Raw genomic sequence first — 18,520 nt, forward strand, 5'->3', positions numbered from 1 at the left:
CTTCCAGAGTTAAGCTAGTTAATTAATCTCTCAGATTTTGCCTGGGCTAGCAAAAATTGTTATTTTCAGATCTGGATTACAAGTTAGACACTGCCTTATTAATTTATGTATTGCCAGTCCTAGGCCCTGAACTCAGGGCCTGAGCACTGTCCTTGGGCTTTCTCAAGGCTAGAGCTGTACCACTTGAGCCATAGCATCACTTCCAGCTTTTTTCTATGTATGTGGTGCCGACGAATCAAACCTGGGTCTTCATGAATGCTAGGCAAGCACTCTACCACTAGGCCAAACTCCTGGCCCCACCACCTTATTTTTAAAGCCTAAAACTATACCTAATAGGTGCTCAATAAATTTATTAAGTGAAATAAGTATAATTTTTTTTTTCAGTCCTGGAGCTTGAACTCTGGGCCTGGGCACTGTCCTGAACTTTGTTTTGCTCAAGGCTAGCACTCTGCCACTTGTGCCACAGCACCACTTTTGGCTTTTTCTATGTATGTGATACCGGGAATCGAACCCAGGGCTTCATGCACGCTAGGTGAGCACTCTACCACTAGGCCAAACTCCTGGCCATAAGTATAATTTTTAATTAGTTTTATGGTAAAATATAATGGTGACTTCAGGAAGCAGCTATGAAAGTTTAGTAGAAGACCAGCCAATTACTGTGATTCAATCACTTTAGCTACCCCTTGTATTTAATGTCAAGGATACAGTTAAAAATAAATGAGCTTGGGCCGGGAGTTTGGCCTAATGGTAGAGTGCTTGCCTAGCATGCACGAAGACCCGGGTTAGATTTCTTGGTACCCCACATACATAGCAAAAAGCTGGAAGTGGTGCTGAGGCTCAAGTGGTAGAGTGCTAGCCTTGAGAAAGTCCAAGGACAGTGCTCAAGCCCTGAGCTCAAGCCCAGGACTGGCAAAAAAAAAAAAAAATCCCACCAAAAACGAGTTAGCCGGGTGCAGTGGCTCATGCCTGTAATCCAAGCTAATCAGAAGGCTGAGATCTGAGTATCATGGTTAAAAGCCAGCCTGGGCATGAAAATCCATAAGACTCTTATCTCCAATTAACCACCAGAAAACTGGAAGTGGCATAGTGGCTTAAGGAATAAAGTGTCGTTGAGCTTGAAGAGCTCAGGGACAGCGCCCAGGCCCAGTCCCATGACTGACAATAAACAAACAAACAAATAAACAAATAAAACCAGCTAGGGGCCAGGAGTGTGGCCTAGTGGTAGAGTGTTTTCCTAGCATGCACAAAGCCCTGTGTTTGATTCCTCGATACCACATACACAGAAAAAGCCAGAAGTGGTACTATAGCTCAAGTGGTAGAGCACTAGCCTTGAGAAAGCTCAGGGAAAGTACCTAGGGCTGAGTTTAAGCCCCAGGACTGGCAAAACAAACAAACGAGCTAAATATTACCTCATCAGTTCAAAACCTTTATGGACCAAGGTGACTAAAGACAGATAAATGGATAAAGAATAGTACGTGTATGTGGTGAAATATCAAGAGCCATAAAGAAAACATAAAACCATGTGATTTGCAGGATAATGGATAGAATCTAAGAACATCATGTTGAGTGAGATAAAATTAAAAAAAAACAAATATTACATACTTTTGCTCACGTATAGAAGCTCAAATTAAAAGATATACATATTCATGGATATATATATATATATATATATATACATATATACACACCAATACACAAATATAAATAGACATGCAGGATATGATTTTAATTTTAAGACTATGTAGGAGGATGAGGGGAAGAGAGATGGATAAAGACTGAGGGTGAATAATCTCAAAATACAGTGCAACTATATACAAAGAATATACAAAGAACATCAATGAAAGCTGTTAATCAATAAGGGATTTGGGGCAGGGGAAGAGAAACCAATAAAAAAAAGAGTTGTTTTGAACGAAATATAATACTTGTATATCATCTGAATTACATAGCAAAACACAGTTCAATTAATACACAGACAGGAAAGAAAAACAAGTTGGCAGAAGTGAGGTCAAAGAGGGTGAAAGAGGATGAACATGGTCCATGTAGTTTACTGAATGTATGGAAAAAGAACAATAAAACATGTTGAAATTGTCTTAAGAAGGGAGAGGGGAGTGATAGAGTGGTGAGATTGATTGAGATACATTGTTCACATGTGTGGAAATGTCACAATGAAACCTCATTTGTACAAATAATGTATGCTAATAAAAAAAAAACCCACAAATGTTTTAAGGAGTATTATGAGAAAATAAGGATTCAAAAGTTAAATGAAATTTACATGAAGTTCTTCTCACAATTTCTTTGATATTCAAGGCTATGTTCTAGTGTGGTTGAAGATGTATGATGTTTGATGGGCTATCAGTAAATGATTACCTTGCTCAGGAAGACACAGCTCTTCTCTCTATTACTCTAAAGCTTTACTTGGTTAATGGAAGACAAAGTTCCAGTCTTTCAGTACTTACAAGAGAAGGAACTGTGAATATCTGAACCGAGAGATCTGCGACTGAAAACTCTCTGTCGTGGTCATCTGTCACATAATCACTCTGCAAACGCTCATAGTTCTATTAAGAAGGCAAAAACAAGGCAAGGAGTGCCAGCTATCAGTTACAAAGGAAAGACAAGCACTACTCACCAGAGTAGGTGCGGTGAAGAACTGGACAGACAGAGCAGTCACCGACACTGCTCGCTCGTGATCATCCTCCATAAAATCCATCTGCAAATGCTGGTAATTCTAAACAACAAGGGGGAAATTCACCTCTAATCCACATCAAACAAATGCTTAAGGACTATCATGAAAAGAAAGTGCTAGAGAATGTAACAGTGTAACACAGCTATGAGCATGATCTCTACTAATTAAATCCTGGACAAATCTTCATTTACCGTGGAATCTGAAATCCTGTGCAAACTGAATTGAATGGGACACAGTAGCAGTTTAGAAGCCCAAATAGGGGATAAATAGCTACTAAAATCATCGAATGTCATTGTACACTGGAAGCCAGACTCCCATCACTTCTAGATGCATATCAGGACCATCTGATGACTCCTGCCAAGTATGCATGTTTGGGCTCCACTCTTGGTGAAGCTCCAGCACATTTGAGAATAGAACACAACAGGTATTTTGATAAAGCTCTCCAAATGATTCTTACATGCTTCTTTGATAAGAAGTCCTAATTCAAAGAATACAAAGAATAAATGATTAGCTTAATCATATGCTATTTAAAAGGGGAACTTAAGTCAACCACCTGGAGTCCTTGACTCCTAATTATATCCAATAAACATGTTGTTTCAATTGATTGCCATTTCCTCACATGAATTTCATTTAACAAAACCACTGTTATTGATTCTGAATAGCTAAGTTTAATTATTTATCAATTCCTATTATAAACCCTGCACAGATATTTATGTAATGGGAAATGATAAACAAGTTTCACTTCTATAGCATTAGTCTATCAGTAATAGATACAAATCAATGCATTGACATATATATGGGTTATAATCTATATATAACTATTGTTAATTTTCAAAACTGAGAAAATACTTACTTTTGCAAATCGAACAGCAAATAGTTTCTTGTATTTCAAATCCATAAGGAGGCTGCTCATGAACAACTGATGATACACACTCCTGGCACCTTTAGGAAAAGAATAGGATATCAGATTATGGGCTAGCACTCTACTGCCTAAGCCATGCTGCAAACCCTTTACAGGATTTGTTCTTTTTTTTTTAATTTGTTTTAATTTTCTGAACCTACTCTTCAGCGTGCAGTGCTACTATATTACCATGCAATGTTAATATATTTATTAAATACCTCCCCAAATAAGAATTTTATATCCCAAACTTATATCTTAAGAGTAGTTACAAGAGGGGCCAGGAGTTTGGCCTAATGGTAGAGTGTTTGCCTAGCATGTATGAAGACTGGAATTGATTCCTCAATACCACATATAGAGAAAAAGCCGGAAATGGTGCTGTGGCTCAAGTGGTAGAGCTCTAGCTTTGAGAAAGCCTAAGGACAGTGCTCAGGACCTCAGTTCAAGTCCTGGGACTGGCAAAAAAAAAAAAAAAAAAGAGTAGTTACAAGGGCCAGTGGTAGAGTCTTTGCCTAGCATGCAGCAGGAAGCCCTGGGTTCAATTCCTTAGTACTGCATACACACACAAAAAAGCCTGTGGCTCAAGTGGTAGAGCACTAAGCCTTGAGAAAGCTCAAGGACAGCACATAGGCCCTGAGTTCAAGCCCCAGGACTGGCATAAAAGGAATAGTTATGAGGAGGGAGGCAAAGTGGGAGAAAAACATGGGAGGGTTAACAATGTTCAACAAGAAATGTAATCACTACCTTTGCTTTTCTTTTCGTTGGTCTTGGGGCTTGAACTCTGGGCCTGGGCATTGTCCTTGAGCTATTCAGTTCAAGGCTAGTGCTCTACCTCTTTGAGCTACAGTGCCACTTCCCGTTTTCTGGTGGTTACTTGGAAATAAGAGTCTCATAGATTTTCATGCCTGGGCTAGCTTTGAACTGCACTCCTCAGATTTCAGCCTCCTAAGTAGCTAGGATTACAGGTGTGACCCACTGTTAACCCCTCAACAAGTAAAAAAAAAAAGAAAGAGTAGTTATGAGATCTACCTTTCCATAATTTGGAGTCGCTAAGCATTAGTCTATCCACAAGAGAAGAGTTTTCACCATCAGGCCCTTCTTGTAATCCAACTTGACATAAAATCCGGCGAAGGCCATCTTTAAATAGAACATTCAGTAATCATGAGAGAAATTTCAAATATTAAAACAAAATTACATTTTAATGTATGTTCAATTGGATCCATGGAGTTTTTAACATGATTTAAATAAGGTAAAATGTATTTAGAGGAAGTACATGTATTAACTATTTTCACAAAATGGACAAAAATTTCAATTTCAACAATACATGAAATTCCTATACCAACCCTTTCAAAACTCCTATTTGTAAAATGTCTGTTAGGAAGGTTATGTTTTAATAATTTAATTCAAAGGAAAAATCTACTAAAAAAATATTGTTCTCTTAGCATTTATGCTAACTGAAAAGGATTAGGGTAAAACTGTTATATACTCCATATTTTAAGAAAAGTAAAATATAAAATTATGCTAACATTTAAAATGTACACAACCTCTGTATGATAATGTATGACACAATATCATATTCATGCCAAAGATAATGTTTTTTATCCATCAAACAAAAGTTCAGTGTGGATCTGCCACATGAGAAACTGGGGAAGACAACTTTTTTCATCTTTTAAGCTTTCAAATATGAGAATAAACATTAAAATAGCCAAAACATTTAACACTGCTTTGTCCTATACTTTATAATTTAAATAACTGATTTTAGTCTACTTCAAGCGTGCAAAATAATAAAAAAAGTGAACTTTAATAAGAATCTGTCATATAAAAGGCAAAAGACTAGTCCTTACACAGTATTAAAAAGTTCTTTAGGGCCGGGAGTTTGGCCTAGTGGTTAAAGTGCTTGCCTAGCATGCATGAAGACCCGGGTTCGATTCCTCGGTACCACATACATAGAAAAAAGCTGGAAGTGGTGCTGAGGCTCAAGTGGTAGAGCTCTAGCCTTGAGAAAGTCCAAGGACAGTGCTCAGGCCCTGAGCTCAAGCCCAGGACTGGCAAAAAAAAAAAAAAAAGTTCTTTAAAAATAGCATGATGGTCTACAGGGAACTCAAGAAACTAATCCCCCGAAAACCCAATAAACCATTCACTAAATGGGCAAGGGAACTAAAGAGAGACTTATCAGAAGAAGATATTAAAATGGCAGAAAAACATATGAGAAAATGTTCATCATCTATGGTCATAAAGGAAATGCAAATAAAAACAACCCTAAGATACCACCTTACCCCAACAAGAATGGCCAAGATTTTGAACTCAGACAATGACAGTTGCTGGCGGGGTTGTGGAGAAAAAGGAGTCCTACTACACTGCTGGTGGGGTTGTAAACTAGTTCAGCCACTCTGGAAAGCAGTGTGGAGGTTCCTTAAAGAACTGAAAATAGACCTTCCCTATGATCCTGCCATACCACTTCTGGGCATCTATCCTGAACAGCATGACCCAGGATATTATAAAGACACCTGCTCAGCTATGTTCATCTCTGCACTATTCACAATAGCCAGGCGATGGAAACAACCCAGATGCCCTACTGCAGATGAATGGATACAGAAAATGTGGTATATATACACAATGGAATTCTACATAGCCAACAGACAAGATAAAATAATGGCATTCGCAGGGAAGTGGATGAATCTAGAGCGAATAATGCTGAGTGAGACAAGTCAAGACCTAAGGAACAAAAGGCGCATGGTATCCTTAATATGTGGTTATTAAATCCAAAGTATACAAGAGTGAGGACTCAATAACTGCATACCCAAAGCAATGGACATGGTAATGGAAATACAAACATAACTATATAGACAAAAAAACCTATGACTCTATAATCATAATGTTTTATTTCATAAACTGATATGTTTCTATGACATATAAACCGTTAGCCTAATTTTGATTAAGTTCTAAAGACTAAATCCCAGAGAATGTAATTAGAGATTCCCTCCTTGAACAATTGTTTGTTAAACTTGTCATTTAATGTAAACATAAGCCATATAATTAATGATTGTTGTTCTTAAGGTACTATGTTATCTCTCATCACTTCTACTGTCCCTTGGTTATCTCATATTGTTACACTATCTCACTTTGTTACCTGATATATCGGATATATTTGTATTTGGTTATCTGAAATTGGATAGGGAACAGAGGAAAACAAGATGAGGGGTGGGGGAGGGGGGAAGGGAAATGGGGACCATGACATGTGAAAGGGTATCACTGTGTGGGAATTAAGGCACCATTTATCTGGCAAATATCATGTAACCCTTCTATTAATTACAATAAAAAATATATTTTAAAAAAATAGCATGATGGGGGCTGGGAATTTGGCCTAGTGGTAGAGTGCTTGCCTAGCATGCAATAGGACCTGGGTCGATTCCTCGGTATCACATATACACAAAAAAGCTGGAAATGGTGCTGAGGCTCAAGTGGTAGAGCTCTAGCCTTGAGAAAGTCCAAGGACAGTGCTCAGGCCCTGAGCTCAAGCCAAGGACTGGCAAAGAAAAATAAATAAATAAATAAAATAGCATGATGGAAAATTTAGAACTATTCTTAATTACGCTCTAGCATTATATATCCAATTTGTACTTTTGACTTTTGAGTTCATAATTATATTGTTAGTTATTTTAAATTATCTAATTTGCAGATTGTGGAAAAGTAATACACACTCAAAAAAATCAGTTACTTCTAATCTACAAATTTTAAGAGTTCAAAGTCCTGGCAACCAAAAATTGTAATGGTTAAAAACAAAAGTCACAAGGGAGTTTGACCTAGTGGTAAAGGGTTTGTCTAGCGTGTATGAAGACCCGGATTTGATTCCTTGGTACCCATGCATAGAAAAACTCGAAAGTGGTGCTGTGACTCAAGTGGTAGACCTCTAGCCTTGAGAAAGCGCAAGGACAATGCTCAGGTCCTGAGATCAAGCCGAGGACTGGCAAAGGGAAAAAAAGTCACGCTGGACGCTGATGACTCATGCCTATAATTCCAGCTTCTCAGGAGGCTAAGATTTGAGGATAACAGCCAAACTATGCAGAAAAGTCTGTGAGATTCTTATCTGCAATTAATCACAAAAAAGCTGGGGGGCCGGAAGTTTAGCCTAGTGGGAAAGTGCTTGCCCATGTACAAAGACCCGGGTTCAATTCCTCGGGTACCATATACATAGAAAAAAGACAGAACTGGTGCTGTTGCTCAAGTGGTAGAACTCTATCCTTGAGAAAGCCCAAGAACAGTGCCAAGGCCCTGAGTTCAAGGCCCAGGACTGGCAAAAAAAAAAAAAGCTGGAAAGTGGTGCTGTAGCTCAAATAGTAGATTACTAGCCTTGAGCAGAAGGAGTTGAAAGGTAGCAGTCAAGCCCAGTGTTAAAGCCCCAGGACCAGCAAAATAAAAACAAACCCACTACTGCCCCCCAGTACCAACATTAGTGTACCATAATTTAAACTGTTCATTATTAGTTTTATTCAAGTCTGTTTATTAACCAGTTTATTTAAGTGGATAATGAGATTAATAGTTTAAGAGTTCCACAGAATTTTCCATCAGAAAAAAAAGGTTCTTTGGTCAATAACTGAGATTTGTACTGTATTAACATATAAAGTTGTTTAATAATAGTTTAATCAAATGTTTTCTGCATTATGTGAACAGAGAATTCTTTGTGTACATATTTCCAAAACCCTGTGGAAAAAAATCGGGTAAGCACAAGTGATCCATTCTTATATTCTATGCATAAAAATATTCTGAGATTTTAAAAAACATTAAATATTTAATAAAAGAAATCATCCTATCTGATATTTTCCCCCAAATGGCTATGCAAAGTTATATGATAGATCATTTTTTGATAATCAAATATCAAAGCTATTATAAACCTACCTGAATATCCAATAATATTCCCAAGCCAAGACAGAACTTTCAAACCAAAATTCTGATGTGCAACAAGAGACGAATGCATAACTTGGACCTTGAGTGGCTTTGTTTGTCTACTGGTATTTCTCTTAAAAAGAAATGGCGAGATGAAAAAACTAACTTAAAAAAATTATTTTATTAGCAGAACAAGTTAATGTTTTATTTACTATAAACACACTATCACCATAGTACATGTGTTAATAAAAGTACCACTCTAAGGTTTGCCTTACTTGACTCAACCCTTATATTCTAGAAGGAGTCATGGGACTTATATAAAGTGGTAAACATCACTTCTAACTGATCTGAAATTTTGCTCATGGATTTAAAAGCCTCTTATACCAACATATAAATGGTAGATACTCAGGCTTACTTGCTATCTTTATTATTTTATTTCATTTTATTTTATTGTTAGCAGTAGTGGGACTTGAACTCTGGGCCTGGGTGTTGTCCCTGAGCTCTTCAGCTTAAGGCTAGCACTTTTACAATGCCGGTTTTCAGATGGTAAATTAAGATAAGAGTCTCAGGGACTTTAGTGTTTAGGCTGACTTTGAACCCAGATCCTTAGATCTCAGTCTCCTGAGCAGCTAGGATTACAGGTGTGAGCCACTACCGCCTGCCGAAACTAATTTCTAATACAGGTATACACTTACTTAAGTAACTAATTTCATTGTATAGCTGTATTTATGTTATCATCACTGTCATTACTTGCTTAAATCTCTTAGTTTGTATGTAAGGGTGATGCACTTGTGGCACTGTCCTCATCTTCAATGCTAAAAAATACTCTACAGATATATTACATTTTGCCTCCATATACAACTGTGAACCGACACTTAGATTATACAAATTTCTCTGAGACTCTGCTTTTCAACTCTTGAAAATCTTTCACAAGGTAATTGTGGCTTAAATTTTTTGAGGAGTTGCCATATTGTTTCCTATAATGGCTAACACCATTTTATATTTAAAATGGCTCTATAAATATACTATATATTATATATGTTGATCTTATAAACCAGTATATTGTAATACACAGCATATTGATATATATATATAAATGTATATTACATATATTTATTTTTTTATAACCTGCAGCCCTTGTCATGGCTAAGAAGTACTCTCTTTTGAAGTCATCTACATTTTCTTCACAGAAGGAACTTTTTCTGGAATCTCTATCACTAACGTGTCTATTCATTCCTAAACATGACCAAGTATGAGGCTTGAACTCTGGGCCTATGGCTGTCCCTGAGTTCTTCAGCACAAGGCCTTACCGGTGGGTCTGACTGTTGTCTCTGAGCTCTCTAGTTCAAGGCTATCTCCCTACCCCTCGAGCCACAACACCACTTTCATTTTCTGGTGAATAATTGGAGATGGTCTCATGGTCTTTTTGTGCCCAGGCTAGCTTTGAACCTCAATCTTTAGATCTCAACCTCCTGAATAGCTAGGATTACAGGTGTGAACCACTGCACCCGGCAATGAAGTAATTTTTTTACAATGGTTAAAAGATAGGGCCACGGAGGCCGGGAGTTTGACCCAGTGGTAGAGTGCTTGCCTTGCATGCACAAAGACCTGGCTTCAATTCCTCAGGACCACATAAACAGAAAAGCAAAGGCCAGGAGTGGTGCTGAGGCTTAAGTGGTAGGGCTCTAGCCTTGAGAAAGCCCACGGAAAGTGCTCAGGCCCTGAGCTCAAGCCCAGGACTGGCAAAAAAAAAAAAAAAGATGGGGCCATAGCTTGGCTCAAGGACTCAAGGGTTAGGAAGGTAGCCTTGAGCTGAAGAGCTCAGGGACAGCCATAATATAATCAGAAACATTTTTCCTGCAGTTCTAAGGTTGACACTGGAGGCCAATTTAGTTCCTAAAAGGTAGTGAGAAATCTTCTTAACAAAACAAGAAGCAAAACATCTTTTCAGACTTTTCTGATGACAAAATAAAAAGAAAAGATGTTAAATATTAATTTTCTTATTATCAATCTTAAGAAACTAAAACAATGCAATATATAAAATCATTAAAAAGGAGGGCACAGTGGCACATGCCTGTAATCATAACTACTCAGGGAGTATCAATGTTCAAAGCCAGCACAGGCACAAAAGAGCATGAGACTCTTATCTCCAATTAATCACTACAAAACAGGAAGTGGGGCTGTGGCTCCAGGGGTAGGGTGGTAGCCTTGAGCTGAAGAGCTCAGGGACAGTGCGCCCAGGCCCAGAGTTCAAGCCCCATGACCCACAAAAACAAAACAAAACAGTATTACTGAATACATAATGTGATTGAAATTACTTACCACAATCACTGATTTTGCTTGTTCACAATACTGAAAGTCTCCATATCGAACAGATCTACGACCCTGTAAAGATAATCAAATATTCTATTTAATAAACATTTATATCAATAAGTTTTAAATTTGAAAGCATACAGTTAACTTTTTTTTTTTTTTGCCAGTCCTGGGGCTTGAACTCAGGGCCTGGGCACTGTCCTTGGGCTTTCTCAAGGCTATAGCTCTACCATGTAGGCCACAGCACCACTTCTGCTTTTGCTATGTATGTGGTAAGGAGTAATCAGACCCTGGTCTTTGTGCATGCTTGACAAGCACTCTATCACTAGACCAAACTCCCAGCCCCCATACAGTTAACTTTTTTAGCTTCTACTTACAGCAACACTTCACTAACATGACTCAGGCTGGCCTTGAACCTAGGAACCCCCCCTTCCTTAGCCTCTTAGGTCTGGGATTAAAAGCTTGGGCCACCACACTGAGCTTTAATCAAATTTTAGTATTTGCCACATTGACCCTACTCATCAAAGAACAAACTTTATTACAAAGCTATTCTAACATTTTGAAGCCATCAGTAAGTATAATTCTTCGAACAATATGACTATTTCAGTAGGCTTCAGTAATTCCCCCCACACACACCTTTTTATTTTTTTACCAGTCTTGGCTTGAACTCAGGGCCTGAGCACTGTGCTTGGGCTTTCTTAAGGCTAGCACCCTACCACTGCATAGACCGCACCATTTTCGACTTTTTCTATTTATGTGGTACCGAAGAAAAGAACCTGGGTAGTCGTGCTTGCTAGGTACTCCACTAATAGGCCAAATTACCACCCCAGTAATTTCTCTTTCTGTGGATGACTTTTCTTTTTTCCCTCAGTCATAGAGCTTGAACTCTGGGCCTGGACATTGTCCCTGAGCTCTTCGGCTCAAGGCTAGCACTCTACCACTTTAGCCACAGCACCACTTTCGGTTTTCTGGTAGTTAATTGAAGATAAGAGAGTCTCATGGACTTTCTTACCAGGGCTAGTTTTGAACTGTGATCATCAGATATCAGCCTCCTGAGTAGCTAGGATTGCAGGCATGAGCCACTGGCACCCAGCCTGATGACTGTTTTTATTTGTTTATTTTATCACTGTGTAGGAAGAGAATAACTATGTACTTCTATTTTTTTTTTTTTTTTTGGTCAGTTATGGGGCTTGAACTCTAGGCCTGGGCACTGTTCCTAAGCTCTTAAGCTCAAGGATACCGCCCTACCCTTTGAGCCACAGTGTCACTTCTTTCTTTTTAAAGCTTCTATCTGGCTGTACCTTGTAGCTATACCAAAATATATTTGGGCTAATATTCAAATGAAATAAAAACCTAGACCTGTAAACCTTTAAGGTAATTTTCTGGGGAAACTTTCTGGGGAAAGTTCAATGTGCTGGCTGGGTGCTGGTGGCTCAGTCCTACAATCCTAGCTATTAAGAAGGCTGAGATCTGAGGATTGCAGTTCAAAATCAGCTCAGGCAGGAAAGTATAAGAGACTCTTATCTCCAAAAAAACCCACTAGGAAAAAAAAATGGAACTGTGGCTCACAGTGGTAGAGTGGTAACCTTGAGCCAAAGAGCTCAGGTACAGTGCCCAGGTCCTACGTTAAAACCCTATGAATAGGGCTGGGAGTTTGGCCTAGTGGTAGAGTGCTTGCCTAGCATGCACAAAGACCCAGGTTTGATTCCTCGGTGCCACATACATAGAAAAAAAGCTGGAAGTGGTGCTGAGGCTCAAGTGGTAGAGCTCTAGCCTTGAGAAAGTCCAAGATCAGTGCTCAGGCCGAGCTCAAGCCCAGGACTCGCAAAAAAAAAAAAAAGAAAAACTCTATGAACAACAAAACAAAAAGCAAGCAATAAAAAAAAAATTCAATGTGTTATATGATATTATAAAATCACTTACATCTCGATCTACTGTAGTTGCGAAGCTAATGGCTTCCTTTTGCGTACAATTCACAGCTTTCTGAAGAGTATAAATAACTTGCTCATAGGTGTGAACTTCATCATTAAACAACATGCAGTAGTAGGTGTCACTCTGTTCTCTGTGGAACAAGACATTAAACATGTATTGGCTTATCTATGCACTATTTTGTTCCTGGCTGATTCATTAAGAATACATTTTGTCAGTTCAAATCCCATATTAACTCCTACCAAAGTATTTTAAGAACATACTTGTTCCACAGAATGTACTACCTATAGTGGGCACCTATTAGTAAATGGTTGTTGGTGTTTTCTATGTCCCCTGACATTATAAATATGCTCTAGTGGCAAAAGCACATACTGAAACAACAACTCTATGTGAACTGACTTTCATTAAGAACAGCAGGATACAGATCAGGGTTTAATGAGTTTGGGAGTTCAGAGAAGTACTGGAGAAATAATATAGGACCTAATGTCATTGGTTCACAATCAGAGTAAGATGTACAGTAAAAAGGCACCATGCTGGGCCAGGAGCGTGGCCTAGTGGTAGTGTGCTCGCCTAGGATAAATAGTTCTGGGTTCGATTTCCCAGAACTACATATACAGAAAAAGCCAGACATGACGCTGTGGCTCAAATGGCAGAGTGCTAGTGTTGAGCAAAACTGTCCAAGGACAGTGCCCAGGGTCTGAGTTCAAGCCCTGGCCAAAAAAAAAAAAAAAAAAAGTACAGTGCTAAATGAATTATACAATGAAAATCACAATGATTAAAATTTGTGCTGGATGTTGGTAGCTCAGGCCTGCAATCCTAGCTATTTAGGGAGCTGTGATCTGAGGATCACAATTTGAAGGCAGCCCAAGCAGCAAAGTCTGTGAGACTCTTCCCTACAAATAATCCCCAAAAGGCCCAAAGTGGAACTACAAACCATCCAATTAAGAGCAACTTTAATTCCGTGGCTTTTACTTACTTAAAAACTATAATATCAAAGTTATTGTTCTGCTAAACCCATGAACAAATGTTCAATTTGTTATTGTTTCATAGCTTTATGAAAGTTACACGTTAGAATTCCATATACCCAAAGAATACATAAGCTATACTTACACCACCTCTAACTCTACAGGCAATTCACTTTCTTTTTCCCAGGTTAATATGTCTACTGCATATCGAAACACGATAGCAAAGATGTTGTAAGTTCTTGCTATCACATCTTCCGATAAATGCACAAGAGGATCCTAAATCATAAAAATAAGAATAAAATCTTGTTAAATACACATTACATTAATTTTGGGGGGGGGGGTGAGGGGTGGGGGGAGGTCATGAAGCTTGATTTCTAGGCCTGCATGATGTCTCATAGATCTATCTCTTGAGCCACAGAGCCATTTCGGGTTTTCTACTGGCTAATAGGAGATAAGAATCTCACAGACTTTAGTACCTGGGCTGGCTTTGAACTGCAATCCTCAGATCTCAACCTCCTGAGTAGCTAGGTTTATAGGTGTGAGCCACAGAGTCCAGCAAATAATATACATTAATTTTTTTTCTTTTTCTTTTTTCTTTCTTTTTTGGTGGATCATGGGGCTTGAACTCTGGGGCTGTGTGCTATCTCTGAGCTCTTCAGGTTAAGGCTATGACCCTACCCCTGGGCCAGGGCGTTATCCTTGAGCTCTTCAGCTCAAGGCTACCACCCTACCTCTTGAGCCTCAGCCCCACTTCCCATTTTCTAGTGGTTAATTGGAGATAAGAGTTCCAGTTCTTCAATACCCAGGCTGGCTTTGAACCTCCATCATCAGATCTCAGCCTCCTGAGTAGGATTACAGGTGTGAGCCACTATGCCCAGCTACACATTAATTTTTAAATTTCCCATTCTACCCAGAGCTCTGAAAGCACTGTATGGAAGACAGTTGTTCAGTTTCAATTCTCAATTTCATCTTCTATATAACAACCTTCTAAATTAAACTTTCTGAAATGTTTCATTCAGGAAAAACCCCAATTTTGAATCTACTGAATTAAAATATTCAATAGCACCAAATGTCTGATACATAAATAAAAACATTTTGGAATAGTATTCCAAGAGCTATAAAATCGATCATCAAACCATCATAATAGCTTAAATCCTAATCCCACATTTGTAGAATAAACAAACAAGAAATGTTTTCTAAAGGTGTACAAGCAATATTTCGTTTCAAGGGATTATGTGATTTTAACAGTTTCAAAAATAAGTCACATTATAAACCCGCTCAGACATTTATTTGCTCAGCAGAATAAAAAGCTCATGTATGTTAAGAGGGAACTTTGTACAGGAGATGAAATAGTAAACAAAGCCCTAAATGCAAAAATGACATTAATTTTTTTTTTTTGCCAGTCTTGGGCCTTGAATTCAGGGCCTGAGCACTGTTTTGGGGCTTTTACAAGGCTAGAGCTCCACCACTTGAGCCATAGCACCACTTCCAGCTTTTTTCTATGCATGTAGTACCCAAGAATCGACCTCAGGTCTTCATCCATGCTAGGCAAGCACTCTACCACTAAGCCAAACTCCCGGCTGAAAAAAACCAGCACCACTTCTGGTTTTCTGGTGATTAAAAGTCTGAAGGACTTTTTAGTGCTGGTTTTGAACCGTGATTCTCAGATCTCAGCCTCCTGAGTAGCGAGGCTGACAAGTCTGAGCCACCGCACCTGGCTGATTCCTAATTTTTTTTGTTTTTTACTATTTTATTATCTTGAAGTAGTTGCACAAAGAAGTTGCTGTTAAGCAAAGAGGTTTATAAATTCAATACATCTTGATAAATGTCCTTTTCATCCTTCTCTTCCTCCTTTCCATTAGATATGTTCTTGCAACATAGGGGATGCAATATAAAGCAAGTGGAAAGGTGGAAAAAAGGATACATTTAGCCCTACACCAGAAGGCATGCCCCCACAATGATAACACAAAAGCCAAGTGCCAGTGGTTCATGCCTGTAATCCTAGCTACTTAGGAAACTGAAATCTAAGGACTGTAGTTTGTAGCCAACCAAAGCAGGAAAGTCTATGAGATTTATTTCCAATTAGCCAATAAGAAGCTGGAAAAAGAGCTGTGGTCCAAGTAGTAGAGTGCTAGCTTGAACAAAAAAGCTCTAGGACAGCAGTGTCTAGGCCTGAGTTCAAGACATAGGACTGGATGCAAAAAAGTAATAAAAAAAATAATAACATGACTTTCAAACTACACCAAAATGAAATGCAAAATGACAACTCAGCAATATAACCTCACCAAATAATTATTCCATTTCTATCCCACAATGAGATTGAAGATTAAAAGATTTATAGGAATAGGGCCGGGAGTTTGGCCTAGTGGTAGAGTGCTTACCTAGCATGCACCAAGACCCAGGTCGATTCATCAGTACCACATACATAGAAAAAAGCCAGAAGTGGTGCTGAGGATCAAGTGGTAGAGCTCTAGCCTTGAGAAAGTCTAAGGACAGTGCTCAGGCCCCTGAAATCAAGCCCAGGACTGGCAAAAACAAAACAAAACAAAACAAAAACAAAAACATGACTTATAGAAATGTGATGGTCTGGACAGAAAGAAATAACAACCAATTCTTGAGAATCCTAATTTAGAGGGTCAAAACTACACAATCCCTTAGCCTGATAGACATGTATTCTTGCTATCGAATATTCTAGATATATTTATTTAAAATAGAAAAGTTCTACATTCGGTGCTGGTGGCTCACACCTATAATCCTACCTACTCAGGAGCATAAGATCTGAGGATTGTGGTTCAAAGCCAGCATTGGGCATGAAAGTCTGTGATACCCTTATCTCCAATTAATCTCAAGGAAACCAGAAGTGGTACAGCCCTAGCCTTGAGCTGAAGAGCTCAAAATAGCACACAGGCCCAGAGTTCAAGCCCCACGACCAACAAGTACAGCAACAACAACACAAAGAATTATTCCTGCAGGGAAGAAACAGGAGGTTTGAAAAAAGTCTACTCATTTATTATGATAAATTTAGTGCCAGGAAAGACTAAGGCATTTATGCTCTAAGTGAGCACAAGCAGGTTGGAAAAATGAAAGGATGTGGGCCAGGAGTTTGACCTAGTGGTAGAATGCTTGCCTAGCATGCACGAAGACCCGGGGTTCAATTCCTTGGTACCACATACATAGAAAAAAGCCAGAAGTGGTGCTGAGGCTCAAATGGTAGAGCTCTAGCCTTGAGGAAGTCCAAGGACAGTGCTCAGGCCCTGAGCTCAACCCAGGATTGGCAAAAAAAAAAAAAAAATACGAAAGGATGCTTGCTATTTCTTAATACTCTATATAGGCTTTTCCTGGAAGACCTCATGTCACTTCACGGAACTCTAAAAGAGTAAGTGAATGGCAGAGTTCAGAGGTTTTATAAACTGTCAAGTGCCTGGAGGATATACTCTCCCAGCAGCTTAGATCTGAGGATAGCGGTTCAAAGTCAGCCAAGGCTAACAAATCTGAAAGACTCTTATCTCCATTTAACCAACAAAAAGCTGGAAATGGGGCTAGGAGTTTGGCCTAGTGGTAGAGTGTTTGCCTAGCAGGCACAAAGACCCGGGTTCGATTCCTCGGTACCACATACATAGAAAAAAAGCCGGAAGTGGTGCTGTGGCTCAAGTGGTAGAGATATAGCCTTGAGAAAGTCCAAGGACAGTGCTCAGGCTCTGAGCTCAATTGAGCCCAGAACTGACAAAAAAAAAAAAAAAAAAGAATCTGGAAATAGACATATGGTTCATTTCAAGTGGTAGAGTAAAAAAGCTGAGTAAGAGCATGAAGTCCTGAGTTCAAGCCCAAGTGCCAGTATACATACACACACAACCAAAACAAAACCAAAGGAAACCCCATTTCCAGCAAAAAATGGGGAGCTGAGTACAGTGGCTCATGCCTGTATGCCTAGCTACTCAGGAGGTTGAAATCTGAGGATTGCAGTTCAAAGTCACAGACATGAAGTCTGTGAGACTCTTATCTCCAAATAACCATCAGAAAAACGGAAGTGGTGCTATAGCTCAACTGGTAGGGCAGTAGCCTTGAGCTGAAGAGGTTAGGGACAGTATTCAGGCCTAGAGTTCAAGCCAACATTTTGGATTTCCTTAAAGAAACAACCTCCTGAAAATGTTCTTACCTCTTCTTCCTTAGTTTCAGAAGTGTGCATTTTATGCTTTTGACAGAAAGGACCCTCTTTCCAAGCTTCAGTATCACCACAGTCACAGAAGCCTCCACCACCTGATGTTGTCATCTTGAAAAAACAATTATAAAGTACCCTGTTAATAACGATTTAACGAAGGCTATCAGATAATAACCAAGAGTATCAGGCTCAGGGAATTAACTGTTTACATATTTCATTTCTCTGCAGGGATAAAATTAAAATGTCAAACCTCACAGTGTTTTAAAGTTTACTTAAAATAGACTTGTAGGCTATCTAGGTTTATTTTGAAATCTAAGTAATTTCAAAATAAATTTCTTTGAAGTGTTGAGTAAACTACAGCTATTTTAAAAATGCCATGTCAACTTTTTGGTTTCCTTAATTAGAAAAGTCAAGAGGGAAAGCCAGGCACAGTGGCTCATACCTGTAAACCTAGATATACAAGAGGCTGAGATCTGAGGATTAGTTCAAAGCTAAAGAATGTAAAACTTTTATGTCCAATTAATCTCTAGAAAAGGGGCAACGGGGATGGGGCTCAAGGGGTAGGATGGTAGCCTTGAGCTGAAGAGCTTAGGGACAGAGCCCAGGCCCAGAGTTCAAGCCCCATGACACATACACACTCACACACAAAAGAAAAGTCAAGAGGACAGCAGGGTGCCATGGCTCATGCC

The 18,520-nt window shown here is 38.9% G+C and overlaps 1 protein-coding gene across 5 annotated transcripts in view; it reads right to left on the bottom strand.

Moving 5' to 3' along the window:
• The window catches only part of Ubr2 (ubiquitin protein ligase E3 component n-recognin 2), a 98,107-nt gene that overhangs the window by 66,376 nt on the left and 13,211 nt on the right, over positions 1 to 18,520 (bottom strand). For 3 of the 5 annotated variants that reach the window (XM_090355651.1, XM_090355650.1, XM_090355652.1), the window contains exons 4-11: positions 17,829 to 17,942; positions 13,818 to 13,948; positions 12,702 to 12,840; positions 10,788 to 10,850; positions 8,478 to 8,598; positions 4,611 to 4,718; positions 3,537 to 3,625; positions 2,457 to 2,555 (exon numbers count right to left, since the gene is read on the bottom strand). In XM_090355651.1, coding sequence (XP_090211777.1) covers positions 2,457 to 2,555; positions 3,537 to 3,625; positions 4,611 to 4,718; positions 8,478 to 8,598; positions 10,788 to 10,850; positions 12,702 to 12,840; positions 13,818 to 13,948; positions 17,829 to 17,942 — 864 coding nt within the window. Of the gene's footprint in view, positions 1 to 2,456; positions 2,556 to 2,626; positions 2,726 to 3,536; positions 3,626 to 4,610; positions 4,719 to 8,477; positions 8,599 to 10,787; positions 10,851 to 12,701; positions 12,841 to 13,817; positions 13,949 to 17,828; positions 17,943 to 18,520 lie in introns of those variants that run through there. The other 2 variants (XM_090355649.1, XM_090355653.1) reach the window with 2 other exon arrangements.

The sequence above is a fragment of the Megascapheus bottae genome, chromosome 22 (assembly GCF_031878675.1).
Source record: "Megascapheus bottae isolate mThoBot1 chromosome 22, mThoBot2.hap1, whole genome shotgun sequence".
Taxonomy (NCBI): Eukaryota; Metazoa; Chordata; class Mammalia; order Rodentia; family Geomyidae; genus Megascapheus; species Megascapheus bottae.